This window comes from Mangifera indica, chromosome 5, assembly GCF_011075055.1.
Source record: "Mangifera indica cultivar Alphonso chromosome 5, CATAS_Mindica_2.1, whole genome shotgun sequence".
NCBI lineage: Eukaryota > Viridiplantae > Streptophyta > Magnoliopsida > Sapindales > Anacardiaceae > Mangifera > Mangifera indica.
The window spans coordinates 3,212,096-3,231,385 of NC_058141.1; the positions used below are offsets into that span (position 1 = coordinate 3,212,096).

The 19,290-nt window shown below is 38.0% G+C and overlaps 1 protein-coding gene across 12 annotated transcripts; it reads right to left on the bottom strand.

Moving 5' to 3' along the window:
• Positions 1–130: 130 nt before the first annotated feature.
• LOC123217356 (nuclear pore complex protein NUP155-like) lies at positions 131–17,193 on the bottom strand. Of its 12 annotated transcripts, XR_006502467.1 has the most exons (13): positions 16,901–17,156; positions 16,636–16,801; positions 16,037–16,268; positions 15,244–15,370; positions 14,177–14,373; positions 13,653–13,915; positions 11,801–13,306; positions 11,452–11,714; positions 11,088–11,334; positions 10,834–10,996; positions 10,192–10,388; positions 1,531–1,638; positions 131–741 (listed from the first exon to the last, which is right to left on the bottom strand). XR_006502467.1 is itself a non-coding variant. In XM_044638344.1 (7 exons), exons 1-4 carry the CDS (start codon positions 16,792–16,794, stop codon positions 13,778–13,780), a joined length of 594 nt encoding a protein of 197 aa, XP_044494279.1. In that variant the 5' UTR covers positions 16,795–17,193; the 3' UTR covers positions 131–741; positions 1,531–1,638; positions 10,192–10,388; positions 13,653–13,777. The 12 variants fall into 12 exon arrangements, 1 of the variants encoding a protein (XP_044494279.1); XR_006502474.1 differs by having other exon boundaries at positions 11,692–11,714; positions 16,636–17,157; XR_006502472.1 differs by having other exon boundaries at positions 11,457–11,714; positions 16,636–17,157.
• Positions 17,194–19,290: the final 2,097 nt, after the last annotated feature.

Below are 19,290 nucleotides of genomic sequence, written 5' to 3' on the forward strand. Positions count from 1 at the left end.
TACTCAGATGCTTTTTCCCTCCTGCTAGTGCAGTGGAGAAAGGAACTCCAGACTGAGTCTGTCGGCGTTGAGGATTTGTTTTGTTTTCCTTTCTGATGTAACAGTGAAGTATTCAAATGAACATAACAAGAGAACAATGAACTTTTACTGAATCATTTCGTTAAAAGAAGAGTTTGATTACATTGTACATCTATCATTCATATCATCACAAATAAACAACTCTACTGGAATTTTAACCAACAAGTAATACTCAAACTAAGACAATAACCTTCCTATCGTAAAGACCAAACAGATACCTCAAGCAAAACACAAACCAAACCCTACACCCACCAGCTTTCGAGAGGTTGGGACTCTCCCTTACTCTATTTCCTTCTTTTTCCCTCCCCCCTTGCTTCCTCTCTTAGCTCCTTATTTCTGGACTCCTTGCTGACACCCAACCAATCTCCAAATGCCAACTCAGCGTCCCCTGTATTCACAACCTCTGTCTCTTCCAGCATACTCCTAATCTTTTGCTGCGTGTCTGTTATCCTCTCCGCCACTGGAATGCTGCCACCTGGAGTCCACCTAGGCTGTTTACTAATATTGCTACCAACATTATCACTCACAGCTTTTGGACTGCTGCCTTCCGCTTCACTATCCTGCTTTCTGTTATTATCATCAATGCCTTCTGTCGAATTCCAGATTTGCTCCTTCAAGGTCGCCCTTCTTCCTCTTCTTTTCCTCTTCACGTAGACCCGAGCCCTAACACAATGTTTTAAGGCTAAAACACAATGAATGAATCTTAAAGGATGAGGAGAAAGCAGAAGAGGTAATTAAAGAGCCAATATTCATATATACTTACAAAGGATGATTCACACTTTTCTAGCCAGGTATGACCTTACTTTTCCAATTTACCAAGTACCACATTAAATTAAATTTTCTCGGAAATTTAAAAACCACTTTACAATCACAAATTTATTTACAGCACCAGGAACCAATTCATTTCTTTAAGAAAAATATTTTTTGGGACCAATAGATATTTAGACCATAGATCTCCAGCATGATTCTACCTTGTCAAACAATTGTATAGTAATTTTATATGTCCATAATGCGCATATTTCAAGCAATAAAGAAGTAAAAATACAATTCAACTGAATAATCCACATATTGCGACCAAAGAGTAAAGTTTCAACCAAGTTTCGTATGGCACTATTAGATAGACTAGCAAATTAATTTAAAAAAAAAAAAATAAAACCACAAAAAAAGAAGATTATCATAATACAAAGTGGTTATAACAATATAAATGTCTCATGAATCACACAAGACAAATAGATCGAGAAACTGAACTTGTATTGTTTTCAAATTAAAGAAAAGATTTCAAACTTATATTTAGGTTTCATTTATCTTAATTAATGTAAAGGGTTTTTTGATAGAAGGTCAGAAAGAAAAGAAACCATGGTCTTTCCAGTAAACCATCAATTCACTGAAGTTTAAGATACCAAAAGAAAGACAAACAATTATCAACTTAAATGACAATAATCTGTTAAGAACCTGAAGAGTGAGCAGGCTGCACAAATATTCCTCTCCCTGCGTTGCAGTTGCGCGGACAGAATTTCCTGAAGAATCAGTGTACACCCAAGAGATTTTACTTGCTTCTTCCTTAATGTAACAGTGGAGAATACGGAGAACAGAAAAAGAAATTAATATTTCAGCTGTAATAAGTTTGATAAGAAATGAAATCAGATAGGCATTGCAATTCCATTACTTCCACAAACGCAAAAAGAATTGACATACTCTTAAGTTTTAAGATAATAATCTCTCACAAATATAATATCACCGAAACCAAAATAACTACATACGACTCAAACAAAATACAAGGAATTTAGCACTATTCCAACTGTCGAGAGGTTGGATTTCTCCCCTAATCCTTTCTTCCTTCTTCCAAAAAACTCCCTTCTTTCCTCTCTAGGTCCCTATTTCTTGACTCCTTGCTGTTGCTCCCCCAATCCTTGCGTGCCAGCTCAACACCTAATATCTTCATAGTTTCTCTCTTTCCCAGTATGTCCCTAAACTTTTGCTGCATGTCCATTGCCTTTGCCGCTTCTAGAGTGTTGCCATATGGAGCTCCTATCAGCTGCTCACCAAAATTACCAACACTGTTACCATCTGTTTTAGGATTACAGCCCCCTGCTCCCATAATTTGCTCTCAAGTGTCGTTATTACTGAGGTCGTCTGCCAATTCCTCAACTTGTATCTTCGGCTTTGCCTTTCTTCTTCTTCACATATACTCGAGCTCTAACATTGTCCTCAAGGTGCAAATAAGGAAAAGCACGAATTAAATTTTTGTATAATTCCCAAGAGTTTTCGTGATCGTGTAAACCATGCCACTTAATAAGCAGCTCCAAGTCTCCAAGCTGCGAGTAACGAAAATCTAAAACTTCTTCAAGTTGTGCTTCCAACTCAGCCTCCTCATTCAAACAACGTGGGAGAGATATATTGGACACTGAGGGGCATATCCTTTTTTTTAGCTGGGAAATATGGAAGACTGGATGAATTTTTGCTATCACCGAAAGCTTGAGTCTGTATGCAACCTACCCTACTTTTTCCTCTATCTCAAAGGGTCCGTAAAAGCATGGACTCAACTTCTCGTTAGGTCTCAATGCTAATGATCGGAGTCTATAGGGTTGTAGCTTCAGAAACACCTGATCTCCCACTGCCAGTTCGACCATACTTTTCATCCGCTATTGAGCTTCGTGAAGATTAGATTTTAACCTATCTAAAATCTCATTTCGCTATTTTATCATTACGTCTACCTCATCGACTTTAGAGGGTTCTTCTACAAACTTCAAAAGTGGTGGTAGTTCGCGTCCATACACCGCCTTGAATGGTGTCATTCCCGCCGTCGAATTAAATGTGGTATTAAACCAATATTCCCCCCAAGGCAACCAATTCGACCAAGTTCGCTGCTGCTCAAAACAGAAACACCTGAGATACGTTTCTAAACTTCGATTCACTACCTCGATTTGCCCATTAGTCTGAGGATGATAGGCCGAGCTAAATTGAAGTGCCGTTTTGGAGGCCTTAAAAAGTTTTGATCAGAAAGTACTCATGAAAACACGATCTCTATCTAAAACAATGGTCCTCAGAAAGCCATAGAGCCTAACAACCACTCTAATAAAAATTCCAACGATATCTTTGGCCGTATAAGGATGACGAACAGCGAGAAAATTCTCGTATTTAGATAAACGATCCACTTCCACCAATTAGGGTTGGACTCGAGCCGAGCCAGCTCCAGCTCGAGCTCGAGCTCGGCTCAATTTGAGCCCGAAGCAAGCCGGGCTCTGCTCGGCTCGATCGAGCTCGAGCTCGAGCCGAGCTCGAACTGGCTTGGGTTGGCTCGGTAGATTTTTTTTTAAATATTTTATACAAAACGACGTCGTTTTGATCCATATATATATACAAAACGATGTCGTTTTGATACTCGACTCGATTCGAATCCAGCCCTACCACCAATATGGTATTGAAACCCCTCACTTTCGGCAATCCCACAATAAAATTCATTAACAAATCATCCCAAATTTTGGAGGGAATGGGAAGAGGCTACAGGAGGCCCACCGGTGTTGTTGCTTCGTATTTGGCCCGCCGACATACTTCACACTATCACAAATTTGTTTACATCATTTTTCATTCCTTCCTAATAAAGGATTGAAGAGATCTTCTTGTAGGTGAGGAAAAAACCGAAATGTCCACCAATGGGTGAAGAGTGGAATTCTAAAAGAAATAATTGAACCAACCTGGAATTTTTTGGCACTACCATGCATCTCTTGTACATCAAGTTTCCTTTTCTCAGCTCATATCCTGCATGAGTGATAGTTCCTCTGAGCAATTCTTGTATAATTCCCCTTAGTTTCTCATCCTTCATCACCTCCTCTTGAATCCCATCTGCACCAGTTGGGACAACGAACATGATTGCTTTCAATTCCCCTTCTTCCATTGGCTTCCTTGACAAGGCATCGGCTGCCTTGTTTTCACACCTAGGTTTGTACACGATGTCAAAATCAAATCCTAGCATCTTCACCAACCATTTTTGCTATTCGTGGCCTACTACTTTCTGCTCGGTTAAAAACTTGAGACTGCACTGATCGGTCCTCACCTGAAAACGGCATTCAAACAAGTAATGGCGCCACTTTTGCAAAGCTAAGACAATGGCCATAAGCTCCCTTTCGTAAACTAACTTCTTCTTGTTTTGGGGTGACAATTTTTTACTTAGATATGCAATAGGTCTCCCGACTTGCATAAGGACAACGCCCATTCCCGAACCTGAAGCGTCGGTTTCCACTACAAATACCTTTGTGAAATCAAACAGCACAAGAACGGGGACCATAACCATTGCCTTCTTGAGGGTTTTGAATGCAGCATGCGCCTCGTCATTCCACCTGAAAGCATTTTTTTTTTTAATAAGTTAGTTAATGGTTCTGCAATTTTCCTATACCCACGAACAAACCTTCGATAATATCCTATGAGTCCCAAAAAACCTCTCAGATCACGTAAATCGCATGGTATAGGCCAATTTTGCATATCTCCTATCTTTCGAGGGTCAGCTTCTACTCCTTTTCTTGACACAATGTGGCCTAAATAGCCTATCTTCTCCCTGTCGAACTGACATTTTTTTTTGTTGACCACTAGATGGTGGTTTCTTAGTAACTCCAACACCATTCGTAAGTGTCGTAAATGGTCATTGAATCCCTTACTATAGACCAAGATATCGTCGAAAAATACTAGCATGAACTTCCTCAAAAAAGGGCAAAAGATGTCATTCATCAAGCTCTGAAACATGGTCGGGGAATTCGATAATCCAAACAGCATTACAAGAAACTCATAATGTCTGTCGTGCATTCGAAAGGCTGTTTTTTCTACGTCGGATTCTTTAATTCTGATCTGATGATATCCTGAGCGTAGATCCAACTTACTAAAAATTTCAGCCCCCTCTAATTCATCGAGGAGTTCATCTATCGTTGGAATTGGAAACTTATCAGGTACAATTACACGGTTTAAGGCCCTGTAGTCGACGCAAAACCTCCAGCTCCCATCCTTCTTTCTCACCAGAAGTACCGGGCTTGAGTACGGGCTCACACTAGATTGAATTATCCCCGTCGTAAGCATTTCCTTGATGATTCTTTCCACTTCAGTTTTCTGGAAATGGGAGTAGCGGTAAGGACTCAAGTTAAGAGGCTAGGCCCCTTCCATTAGTCGAATGGCATGGTCTCTCTCTCGTTTTGGTGGCAGCCCGTAAGGTTCTGTAAACAAATCTTCAAACTCTTTCAGCAATGGAGTCATTTCTGCTGGTATATCCTCCTCATTCGACTCTGAAATTTTCCTCTCATCACTTGCCTTCAGGGAAAAGCCTTCGCTCCCCTGTGCCATCAACTTCAGTAATGCCCCCACTGATAACTCTAATTTAGTCAATGAAACATCCCCTTTTAACTCTGTAAGGTTCTGTAAACAAATCTTCAAACTCTTTCAACAATAAAGTCATGTCTACTGGTATATCCTTCTCATCTGACTCTAAAATTTTCCTCTCATCACTTGCCTTCAAGGAAAAGTCTTCGCTCCCCTATGCCATCAACTTCAGTAATGCCCCCACTGATGACTCTAATCTAGTCAATAAAACATCCCCTTTTAACTCTACTCTCTACGTATTCCATCCAAATCGCATTGTGTGTTTTCCCCAGTTAGTCTTCACTTATCCAAGCTGACTCAACCATTCGATACCAAGTATCACGTCTACCCCACCTAATCTAGAAGGAAGGAAGTTTTGAATTATTTTTATCCCCTGCACAAATAGTTCAACTCCCCTGCATTTGTCGTCTCCCCTGACTTTCCTACTGTCTCCCAACACTATAGCAAAGGTAGCTGGCTAGACTGGAATCTGCAACTCAGTAACCAATTGGTCTGAAATGAAGTTATGTGTCGCCTTACTATCCATTAAAATCAATACCTACCTCCCTCCAATGATTCTGGTGAACTTCATTGTTTTCAGGGAATCTATTCCTACCACTGAACTTGAGTTAAGGTTTGCTTCCAACTCCCTTGCCTCAGCTTCGTCTTCTTTTACTTCCTCTTCCTTGTCCTCTGCAGTATCCTATTCACAGGCTATCATTATCCGTAGCTGTCGGTATCGGCATCAATGTCAGGGGTGTATTTCTCATCGCATCTGAAACATAAGCCTTTCTCAATTTTTGAACAGTATTCGTCGTCGGACAACATCCGAAAATTGTTGTCTCTTCGTTGGCTGGAGGATGACACGACGAAAACATTTAGAGCTCTTGTCATAGACATCGCGTTTGTGTATGGGAACACACTTTTCATTCTGCTTTGATCGAAGGGACGTAGGTTTAAAGTGGGGCGGGTTGGGCCAGGCACTTGGGTCGGCATTGGGCTGGTTATTGGGCGACTAAGTTGTGTGTTTGGGTTTTGATTAGGTTGGATATTAGGCCGGTAGTATGACAGTTAGTGTGGGCTGCTTGATTGCGTGGGTTGGCCTGTGTTTAGAAGAGCTGGGTGTCGAGTTGGGGTTGTCTGGGTTCTTGGGTAGCTTTTGCCGAGTCAGATACCCACCTTGTTTTCAATCAACGCGTTCTTCCTCTTAATCTCCTGTGCTCTCTCCATCGTTTCCTGCAGAGTTGTTGGACGAAATAGTTGTACCTCTTCCCTGAGTTCTTCCAAGAGTCTGTTCATGAAGATTATTGTCAGAGTACTTTCGGACAGCTATTCAACCTCCGCTGACAATAACTCGAATCGGCACTTGTACTTATGGACAGAGTCTGTGAGTCGAATGGCAAATAACTCCTCCTAAGCTGACCATTCATCGTCCGTTCTGAACCTTCTAAAGGTTGTGTTTCGAAAGTCCTCCCAACTAGAGAACGGTTGTCGTCTTCTTCTCCATCTAAATTAGTCAAATGTCGCCCCTTCCATACAAACCCCCACAACTGTCAACCTCTCTCTCTCTGATATTCGATTGACGTCAAAATAACGCTTAACCTTCTCAAAGCACTCCAAGGCTTGTTCACCCGCAAACAATGGAAAGTCTAATAGGTGGAACTAAATGTCTTGTCGAGCTCTGCTTTGAGAGTCATCTCCTTTCTGCCCGATCTCTGACATCTCCTCTCCTCCGTCAGCTTCCTCTACTTTAAGTGGTGGGCGAACATTGGTAGCTCTAGTAGGTGGGTTGTGGTTAGGAGTCGATTCTCTCCCATTCGGTGTTGTGTTACTATGACCTGCAACTGGAGATGTGGAGGGTCCTGGGTCCATCGGTGTTTTGCCCTTGTCACCACCCTCCTTTCCGATCATGACTTCTTTAAGGTCCCGAAGGTATCCTTTTATGACTTCCATGCCACTCTCCATCCCTTTCAACCTTACCTGTGTGTCATTCAATTTCTCCCTCACTTCCTTGTCCAAACCCTCCAGCCGGTTACCCATCCTTGTCAACATCGCATAAACCTCTGTCACCTCCTTCTCAAGCCCCTCTACCTGACTCTCCATCCTGGTCATGCTCTAATAACAAGTGTTAGGAACATGAAGAGTGCGTAGGCTATACAAATATTCCTCTCCCTACGTTGCAGTTGCACGGACAGAATTTCCTAAAGAATCGGTGTACACCCAAGAGATTTTATTTGCTTCTTCCTTAATGTAACAGTGGAGAATACGGAGAACAGGAAAAGAAATTAATATTTCAACTGTAATAAGTTTGATAAGTAATGAAATCAGATAGGCATTGCAATTCCATTGCTTCCACAAACGCAAAAACAATTAACATACTCTTAAGTTTTAAGATAACAATCTCTCACAAATATAACATCACCGAAACCAAAATAACTACATACGACTCAAACAAAATACAAGGAATTCAGCACTATTCCAACTTTCGAGAGGCTGGATCTCTCCCCTAATCCTTTCTTCCTTCTTCCAAGAAACTCCCTTCTTTCCTCTCCAAGTCCCTATTTCTTGACTCCTTGTTGTTGCTCCCCCAATCCTTGCGTGCCAGCTCAACACCCAATATTTTCATAGTTTCTCTCTTTCCCAGCATGTCCTTAAACTTTTGCTGTATGTCTGCTGTTTTTGCCGCTTTTAAAGTGTTGCCATCTGGAGCTCCCATCAGCTGCTCACCAAAATTATCAACACTACTATCATCTGTTTTAGGATTACAACCCTCTACTCCCATAATTTGCTCTCCAGTGTCATTATTACTGATGTCGTCTGCCAATTCCTCAACTTGTATCTTCGACTTTGCCTTCCTTTCTCCTTTCTTCTTCTTCACATATACTCGAGCTCTAACATAATCATAGAAGCAAGAATGGAAACAGATAAAAGGTGCACCTCCCAAAGTTCAAATGGAACAGCATATTCATTATATAACTGAGTGATGTTCTTCAAATCTAATGATAGATCTTTGATCTTTTCTCGGACAGAGTTTGCAAAGTCAGCATTGTTAGAAGAATGGCTTTCAGCTGCTGGTACATTTTGAGCAGACATGTCACCTGATGCTTCCAAACTAGATGCTATGGCCTCCAGATCCTCTTTGATTTTTATTTGAAACTGAAGAACAGTGAGCTTCCCTTCAAGTAAATCCAACAATCCATTATCAAAAGCACCTCGAGAAGAACTAACTAGACTGTCACTATTACTTGCATTCTTGGCCTATAAAACTACATTACTTAGGTATTGACGCCTGACAATGACAAATGTAGAGCAATTATTGATGGAAGTTCAAACTATACATCGTAGGAACCAAAACACACAAGACTAGCATTAAGGTGGTTTAATTTGTTTATCTTAACAAATTAATTTGACAATGGAATTGGAAATTGAAAACTTAAGGTTAATTCAACTACAGGTCATATAATCCCAAGGGTTACGTCAAATATTTGTTAGAGCTCGAGTATATGTGAAGAAGAAGAGAAGAGGAAGAAAGGCAAACCTGAAAACACAAGCTGAGAAGCTAGCAGACGACATCAGTGATATAACAATACTGGAGAGCAAATTATGGGAGCAGAAGGTAGCAATCCTAACATAGATGGTAACAGTGCTAATAATTTTGGTGAGCAGTTTATGAGAGCTCCAAATGGCAGCACTCCAGAAGCGGCAAGGGCAACAGACATACAGCAAAAGTTCAGGGACATGTTGGGAAAGAAAAGAACTATGAAAATATTGGATGCTAAGTTGGCATGCAAGGATTGAGGGAGCGGCAACAAGGAATCAAGAAATAGGGACCTGAAAAGTAGGGAAAGTAGTTTTTGGGAGGGAGAAAGAAAGGAATAGGGGAGAGACCCAACCTCTCAAAAGTTGAAGTAGTGTTGGGTTTTTGTATTCCACTTGAGTTGCTTGTAATTATTTTTTATTTTGGGTTATGTTGAACTCGTTGAGGAATTGTCATCATTAAACTTATGAGTTTGTCATCTGTTTTTGTGACTGCAGAGGTAATGAAAGTGTAATGCCATTCTAATTTTATTTCTTATCAAATTATTACAACTGAAATAATTATCTCTTCCTCTGTCTTCCGAAATTCTTACTGTTACATTAAGAAAAGAAGCAAGTACAAACTCTCAGTCGCATACCAACTCCCACTGGAAATTCTATCCTTGCTGCATCAACGCAAGAAGAGGAACACTCGCACAGACGTCGCACTCTCCAAGTACCTATTAATATCTAAGGCTTTTGGTTTCAACAAAGAGGTCAATGGTTCAACTCCCCCTAGGCCATCCACTTGGAATATTATATCCCATAAGTTTCTTAAATACCAAAGTTGTAAGGTCTGGCAATAATCCCCATTTTAACCCTGAAGTACATGTAATATGTAAAAGGGATTGAAGGATTTCTGGAAACATATTCAACTAGTCATATGCACAGTAGATATATTGAACTTAAGATTAAAATTATCATACATATATTTCATGATAACAACCCACTTGACTACTGAGGCTAGGTTTTAATGGGTTAAACAAAGCCAAATATCTGCTTGAGCAATCAAATTCCAAACCAAACTTAACTCAGCCGGCTTTTGCTCATATAGACATCATTGTTGAATTCTAAATGATAAAACAAAAATTTCATTCAATAGTAGGTTGATACCCATTTGATCCTATCCACATAATTGTTTGCATTTAGAGACATAACAAAAGGGTAAGAATGAAAAGAAAAGAAAAAACTTCAGACCTCCAATCAAGAGTAGGAGCATCCTTTGCATCAGTTGATCTTCTTTCAGCAAGCCTTAGCAAAACATGAGCCACAAGTAGATGTTGTCGTTTCAAGACATAATATCGTGCCAAAAGATCAAAGTATTTAGCTCTATTTGATGGGATAGTTCAACTCATTAGGGAAGTCGCTAATGTTAATCTAGACACAGCCCGAACCTACAAGAAAAAGAGAGAAATTAGAATAACAAACAATTCAAACTTGTGATGAAACATGCTCTTAACATCTTAAAAAAGTAAACAACTACAACTGTGAAAATTTCATCACAAAATTTTGATTTTTTTTTTTTTGAGAAATTGATCAAGCTAATTCCTCTAAAGTTAAATGCAATAACACAATGGAAACAATAAAAACCTCTTGTAAGGGTTCATGACCAGCACTTTGCAGAAAAGGCACCAAATCAGGACCTCCATACTCAAACAGCTCGTTTTCAAGACCCAAATCAATCATAGTTCTATACAGGTATTCATGAAATATTCAATCTGGTGATTGCACAACAAGCTGAACAATCTAGCATATATATTTCTTCTATGAGGCTAGATCAATGGTAGATCGTGCAACAGCAGGTCTAACAGGGGACAAATTCTCTAGGAGAAGAATCACCTTTTAGAGATGGCGAAGCACATGTGATTATCTCATAGCATTGTTCACATTGTGCAAGAGCAAACTCCTTGGTTGCTGCATTGGCTTGATCATTAAAGGCATCACCTACAGAATCAAGAGCCTGTGCCTTTTCAGAGGTAAGCAAACCACAGCTTCATAAAATCTGCAGTAAGCCAATAAGAAAATGAAATCAAATTCAGGAATACACAAATTAAACAGCACCAGCTCTACCTAGAATTTGGTTAATAGCTGACCTTAAGTCTTCAAAGCATTTGCAAACAGTTCGTAAATCTGTAGATTCTGGGATTTTACTTAAGAAATTGAAGGCCTCTCTAGCAGGATTTTCCTTCTCTTCAGAGTCTGAAGTTATAACAGCTTTTTCAAGACATTCCACAGTTAAAAAGAACTTGTAATCAGATTCCTTGAAATAGCTCAGGCATCCTTCTCGTTATCTTGCACTAATTTCGTCAACTGTTCCCTGCCATCTGGACCAGTATAATACTGGAGAAATGAATAAAAAGACCAATATCAATCACTGAAAGTTAGCAAAATCGACAACAGCACATAAACCTAAACAAGCTAAGTAGCAATTGGGAGATTGAAAGAAAGTTAGCCAACCTAACTAGCTTATTAAGTGGAACATGCAAGATCTAAAAAGAAGTTGTACACTCCATCATGGTAGAAATAAGCCTTGTGGCAAGGCAGTCACGCTCCTCAGAACAAACTAGTTGACAAAATGTCAGTTGAACTAACTGCTACTGTAAATTAGCATTAAAACCTTGAACCAAGTGAGCCACATAATGCTGAGAAAGAAGTTGAAGCAAAAACAGAGCTTCAGTAGATCTAAGAAGCAACTACCTGATACATTCCATTGCCCTTACCTGCAGCACAGCAGATTAGAAATTTGCCAAAGGAGATGACAAAGAAAAGTAAAAACACATGAAATCTTCAAGCTATTTCATCATACCTCCATTGCAGCCAATTCAGTGGAAGTATATGGTAATCGTTGTCTTTTATTTGATGTCCCAGCACCATTCGACTCAACATTCCTTGGGTAAGCACCAAATAAGTTTCTAACCATACTCTGGTCACCAACACCTAAATTTGAACCAGTTCCATACAAAATAGAGCCAGTCAAGTTCCCTAAACCAACTATACAGCCATGAAGACATCTTCTCTGGTTTCTTATACACCTCAAGAACTTCTCCAATGAACGAATCTTGTTTTCCAAGAAATGCATGGCCCCAACAGAAAGTCTGCATACAACTACCCCATTTTGAGGCATAGTATCATATGAATGACCATTATAGAAAGTTCCCAAATAGGGAAAAGCAATCTTGATGAGCACAGACAGAGCCCTTCATGTGCGCCAGAAAATACAGGCTCAACTTCCTGAACAACCTGCCCTATGCTGAATCCCCCTGCTACTGTTCTAGTGTTTGCCAATGCATTACTACCTTCAAGTTGTGGCATTCCAACAAGTCTTGGGTCCTCAAAAGCCTCAGCAGCCTTTTCAACAACAGCATTGCTTATAAAATTTTCATAATGAACTATCCTCGCAGCTAGCATCAAGCACATTGAAGCTGCCTCGCCAATTACAAAACAGTTAAAAAGATCTTCTATGATTTATTTTGATGCGTTCAATTCAAACAACCTCCTCAAAATATCGATGGGCCTGTTGAAAAGTACTTCCATCATGCCCATGGTGCTAAAAACAACAATTCTCCCCCTTGGCAGTATATGTTGGGTTGAAAGGTCACCTCTTGCCCAAAGTTTTACAGATGCCTTTTCATAGGACTCCCCTAAGCTTTCAAGTTCATAAAATTCAAGTTCTGGTAAAGGTAAAACATCAGCCGCAGATAGCATTTGACCTTCAACAGGAAACGAAGACACTGTTTCGCTTAGTGCTCGAGAAGTCCTAGCACTTGTCCCCAAACTACCAGACAAAGATGATTGTGAGCTTGAGTCCTTGCTTACCATAAGAAGATAAGACGTAGTTGATGGTGATGAATCAGAAAGGATAAGGTTCCAGCTGAGAAATATGCTGCTTCAACCTTCAATGACAGATCCTCACTCTGATTCCTCCCAGCAAGAGATATAGCTCCAAATCCAAGCCCTCCACCAACCCCAAAGGAGGAGAAGGCCTAGTTGTCATGACTTTTAAACAGCTTGGTCTATGCTGGTGACTGTTAAATCCCCTCAAACCTCCAACACTTGCACCATTACCACTAGAATGAGAAGTGGAAAGACACATCCTTCTTCCATCTGATAAGACGGCAACAAGGTGCAACCACTTTGATTCAACAATGGATAAAGGTGAAATGCAGACTATGGATGCCTTTGTTGATCGATTCGAGGCTCTTGGTCTTGTTGATTGTCTACCTCCATAATGTGTATCCCATTGATTGAAAATATTCCTTTCTTCAGCCACTTTCTTTAGTGGACCTTCTCCGCTTGGCCACATAACAAAAACCTGAAGTTTCATTTCCTCAGTTCTTGCATACAATATTTGTCTTTCATTATCATAAACCATTTCAACGATGGGGTCAACAGCTCCAAATTTAAATAAATTTGGTACTATCCACCCGAAAATCATAAAAGCATAATTTTCAAACATGATGTAAGTAAAACCTTCATTTGCAACTACCAAATTTGAGTGAAAGACACATTACTTCCTTGTCTCAAATATCACATGGTTGAACTTGCAAATTCAGAAATGTGATAAAATATTGTAAATTTAGACAAGATTCAATCATCGGTGTGAGATAACGGGGTGCATAAATGGATTATTTCACTCTGCAGCAGTAAAATATAAATACCTTGAAATCACATTTCCAACACCAACAGTGAGGCATACTTTACGGCAGCGCTTGTACCAACCTGAGCCAGTTGTGTAATGCAACTCATAGATGTGGCCATCACGGCCTGCCGGGAAAATACACCCCTAATCAGTACATGTTATACAAGTCATGGTAACTCCATCTGATGGTACTGTATACTCTGGCAAAGGCTGCATTGAAATCTCTGCATAAGGATCTGTACCATCACCTCCTCCAGAACGGCATACACCAATAAGCATCAACTGATAAAAAGAAATGGCTAATAAGAAACAACAAGATCTTGAACAAGAATACTACAATTAGTACCAAAGAAAGACAACTGTGTGAAACACAATAAAATGAAAATAATGCTCAATGTGGTGAGACAAACAGTATAAAAATGATAAGGAAGATGATAGTGACCAATGACATGACAACTATTTGATAAAAATACTTAAAAAATATTTGGGTAACATGAAGGCCATGATAGTAAGAAACTGAAGGAGTGCTTTCATATCATTTACCATTCAAAATGTTTAGAGGGTAGCACCAGTCAATTATATTATAGTAACTTAAACTTGGAATTCACATAAAAGCATGTCCACCATCCACACCCAAATAAATGGGATTCTTCTGAAAACCTACTAGTGGAAGAATGCCTCCAAGGGATAAGAGACATAAGCTAAAGAAAGAACCAAAAGAAGTGTCATTGGGTACAATCCTGCATAATGTAAAAGGTTATCACTTCCAGTACATAGGTAAAATGTACAATGCAAACATAAGTACCTAGATTCATGAAGATATAATATAGAACAAATTATAAGTTATCTTACATGTCAATCACTTGAGTCTCCAACAATTATTCAAATAGCTATAAATATCTGCTATAAACAATCATTTTGACCTAAGGACAAATAATCTGGCTGGATTAATAAAACACTGGGTTCGATATATTATAAATGTATGACACTACAGTGGGCAGCTACATTCCTGGGTAAGTATGCATTTGTTCCTGTCATGGGTATGTCAAAGCATCTTTCTTCAGTTTCGCAAAGACGAACCACTAAGCTTGTCCATTCACCTCCAAATCAAAATCTAACAACATAATTACTGTAATAATTAAAATAAAAGCATCCTTGGATATTCCTGGTCATGAATTTGACCAATTAATAGAGAAACAAAAGAGTGTTATAGCTGCTCCCGCTATACGATTCCTAACAAGCATTTTTCTGTACTTGTTCTAGCATCAGATAACGTTCTGTGAAAAGTAACATGACCTAACTTGTCTCTAACATAACCCTAATGAGTACATTAAATTAGGCCAAATGACATGCAAGGAGTATATCCTCGAGATAAAATATATAACATCATACCATTGGAGAAAAAGCAACACTTTTGTTTCTCCCACTGTACTTAAATTTAATTTTTAAATAAATTAAATTAGTAAAACAAGGATGTAAAGATTCCCAACATACTTTATATTGCTATAGAATAAAAGCTTTTCACAAGAAAATAACAAAAACTCCACTCAAAAAATTATAAATAAAATTACATTTTCATAAGAAAAAAAGAAAAAAGTACAGGCAACTACCTCGACTGGCATTGCTAAAATAATAAGGTATTGGATAGCTTCAACAAAAATTTCGGGTCTAGATTTGGCAAGACCAACCGCACAAATAACTTGTTCCTTTCTAGTGTATTCAGGACATTGGCCATCCCTAATCATAAATATGAAGTTATGGTCAAATATGACCATGTAAAGATAATTTGTGAATTAATTCCCAATAAACTTCTAAAAGAGAGAGAGAGAAGTAGGAAACAATCATACAAATAACAGAAATATCTTTGTATGAATAAGATACTATATCATAAGTGCACATCTTATAAAACCATGACAAATATACATTTATTTATCTTTCATTATCTATACCACTAATCATTATTATTGTTCTTATATTTGTATATTATGCAGGATTTCATCATATACAAATATACAGAAGAAGTGTTACAACCATTCAACCCAAGATTCGCTCACTAGCAAGATAAGTGGAATTACATAAGACCTTCCCACTAAGCATTACTATTGACACAAGTATTTCAAATATTTCCCATCAGCCTTCTTCAAATAATTTTAAGCCTTCATACAAAGATATATTAACTTAAGAAATCAGAACATCATCTCTTAATATTTCTGTGTTTCAATTGCCAACGAATTGCATAATAACGAAATAACCATTACAGCTCTATGGACACTTGGTCCACTTTAGTAACTACCCCTGCCTTAGTGCCTTTTCTATTAATTTACATCTCCATTTTACATCAACAATCCACAACACTGTGGCCAATTTCACAACTATTAGTTTAAGAAAATAAAAAGATCTTACCATTTGTCAAAACGCCAAAGGAACAAGGAATTATCAACCGATGCCCATGCTCTCCGTATCTCCGGAAATATTCCACATAAAGCATTTCCTTCTCCACCAGCTGCATTATATCTTTGAACAAGTGCTGTAGGCAAGTCCAATGAATCCACCACCTCAACCAGAGGCAGCCACTGAAATAATATTATCACACTGCACCATAATGTGCCATTTCCATACCACTCAGTTTCACTAGCTACAATCAATAGTTTATTTTCATTAATCATTTCATATTCAAATAAACTCACACATTACACAAATTCATTGCATGACTTGGACTAATAAGGCTCGCAATGCATGCGTTTTAACAAGTACAATTCCTTATCTATTATCATATTTAATTGATATTTAATTGTCAATTTAAAACTAAATGCTGAAAAAAGTAAATGCTAAAAGTTAAAAACTTTTAAAATCACAAATTAGAGCATTGAATGTTACTAATTCCTATGATGGAAAAAAAAAAAAAACAGAACCATATCTATTCCTTTATTATAAACACGATGCTGAAATTTTTCGATTCAATTTCACCTATCGAATAACGATCAAAATCATGCGCATTGTACCTCTCTAGGGTGAGTAGAATAGGGGTGGCTAGCGTATCTAGACGCTTCTAGGGCATCTTCAACGTCGAGCTGAGCAGCAGCTTCACCGCCAATGCGATCGCTGACAACAAGCCCCGCATTGGCGACATCGCGCATAACAACTTCGTCCTCACAGGACATGTCGATGCTGAAACGAAAACCCTAGAATCAGGAATCCAGAGTGGATTGTGTTGGATTCAAACTTTGTTTCAAGAAACACAGAGAAAGTTCTAGGGATTTTTCTTACTGTGTCTGGGGAACCGAACGGAGGAGGAAGAGCTAGCTGAGTTGAACTGAATTGATTTTGTTGGTTGGACAAAGACTGAAGGAAATTTAAATGAGGAAGAGAGAGGGAACGGGTTTTTTTAAGAGACTTAATATTGTAATAAGACGATAAGAGCGGATGGGAACAATAGGGTTTTTAAGAGGCTTTTCCAATGGCGGGCAAATTAATCATTTTCTTGAAAAGTAGTCGTGGCACTGGTTCTTTCAAACTTCGTTTTTTTTTTTTTTCAAATTGGTTTGGTTAACGGATCTTCAAATATTATCAAACCAATAACAAAAACAAAAGCCTAGTTCGTCCAAAATTCTAACCAATACCCAACCAGATTTCTTTACAATAATTATGATAATCAAATCATATATCATATCGTATATTCATTATTTTAAAAATTATCATAAATATTTTTAAAAATTTAAAATTTTTTAAATACATTTTTATTATGGTCAAAAGTGTTTTTTTTTTTTTTTAGGTTTTAGCTTAAGAGCAATGAAAACACTAACTTTTAATATTAAATTCGATTCAAGTTAGAATAACTCGTTATCATAAACAAGTCAAATTCAAATTAATTTAAATCAAATCTAAAATTAAATTATTTTTAAACGAATTTAAATTTGAATTTATTGATTACAAACTAATTTGTTTATGTTTAAGTCGATCTCAATCAGAGTTTTGTTTGGAATTGATCCAAAATGAATTCAACCCTCTACGTTGGCATGTTTTTCAATCTTAAAAGTTGAACTTCCTATGTTTTGGGTCTTCAATTTGAACAAGTCGAATGATGACATTAACTGGTTAGATGGTACTTGCGCATGATCAACTATTTCTTGCAGGCAAATTTCTTAAAATTTTTTTTTAATTAACCAGACTATCACAACATACCATTTTTATTTTATATGAGGGGTCCTCTTTGTTATTTTTTAGACTTAAGGGGAGATTAAAATGCTATATTTAAACCAACCCTAATGTTTAATTAAGCTTTGATCATCCCGTAAAAATAATAATAATTCAAGGACACCCCTAAGTTTTGCGTACCAGTTGAAGTAGGACACAGATTTATGAAAACCCGCCTTATCTTATAAGATAAGGGATAAGATAGTAATAAAAAATTAGATACAGAAGAATATAAAACCCAGGAGTAAAGTAAGAAACCAACCCAGGAAGACAAAAAAGCAGCAAAAAGCCTTAAACACCACCTTGTAAGCATTAAAACTAGACACGTCAATTGAGTCGGATCGAATAGAAACCCGATACGAAACACGAAAAAAAGCACGACACGAGAAAGTCCGGCACACTAATCCAAGAAGACAAAAAAGCAGCAAAAAGCCTTAAACACCACCTAGTAAGCATTAAAACTAGACACATCAATTGGGTCGGATTGAATGGAAGCCGATACGAAACACAAAAAAAAGCATGGCACGAGAAAGCTCAACTCATACTGTAATGTGTCGAGCTAGGCACACTGGCCTATTGGACCGGGTCTCGGGCTTTTAATATTAAACTCATGTGTTGGTCTGGCCCGATCTGATACTGTTTAATTTTTTTTTTTAATTTTTGTTGGTAGAAGCAAGGTTTCTGCCTTCTGCCTTCTGCCGCAAGGCAGAAGCCTTGTTAGGTAGAGGGAAGCAAAGCTTTTGCCTTCATTTTTTTTTTTAAAATTTTTTAATTAATTAATTTATTTATTTTTATATAAATCTATTCAATTTTTTTTCATTTTCACTTTCATTTACAAATCTCTCAATCTTAATTATTTCATTATATTTTCAATCTCATTTTCTTTCATCAATTATCTTTCAGAAAATATCTAAATTTATAAATAATAATTCTTTGTGTTTATAATTTTATTTTTATTTTAATTTTATCATTACGAAATATTACAAATGGATCAAGTATCAAATGAATTCAACCCATTTGAATATTATCATAGTATATATTTGTTTATATTTTATAATTTGAAAAATAATTTGTATTTAAAAATTTTAAATAATTTTTTTAAATATTTAAAGCTCAGCCCGACTCGGCCCATTTAAGACCCATTTTTATATGGGTCAGGCCTTAGGCCTTTATATATTAATGGGTTGGGCCGGCCCGAAAGCTCATTACTGTTTGGACTTTGGGCCCCGCCCGACCCATTAGCCCAATGGGCCGAGCCTGAGCCAGCCCGACCCGGCCCATCGACACCTCTAATTAAAACAATCAAAACAAACACTACAAACTAGCTCCAGCCATAACAGAAAAGATGATACTGAAAGATCTTGGGCTGGAGAAGGTCCATCTGAGAGGCAAAGATAATCTCCCGTTGCAGACACAGTGATGGTTATGGAATTCCCTCTCATTTGCAAGCAAAATCTCTCGTT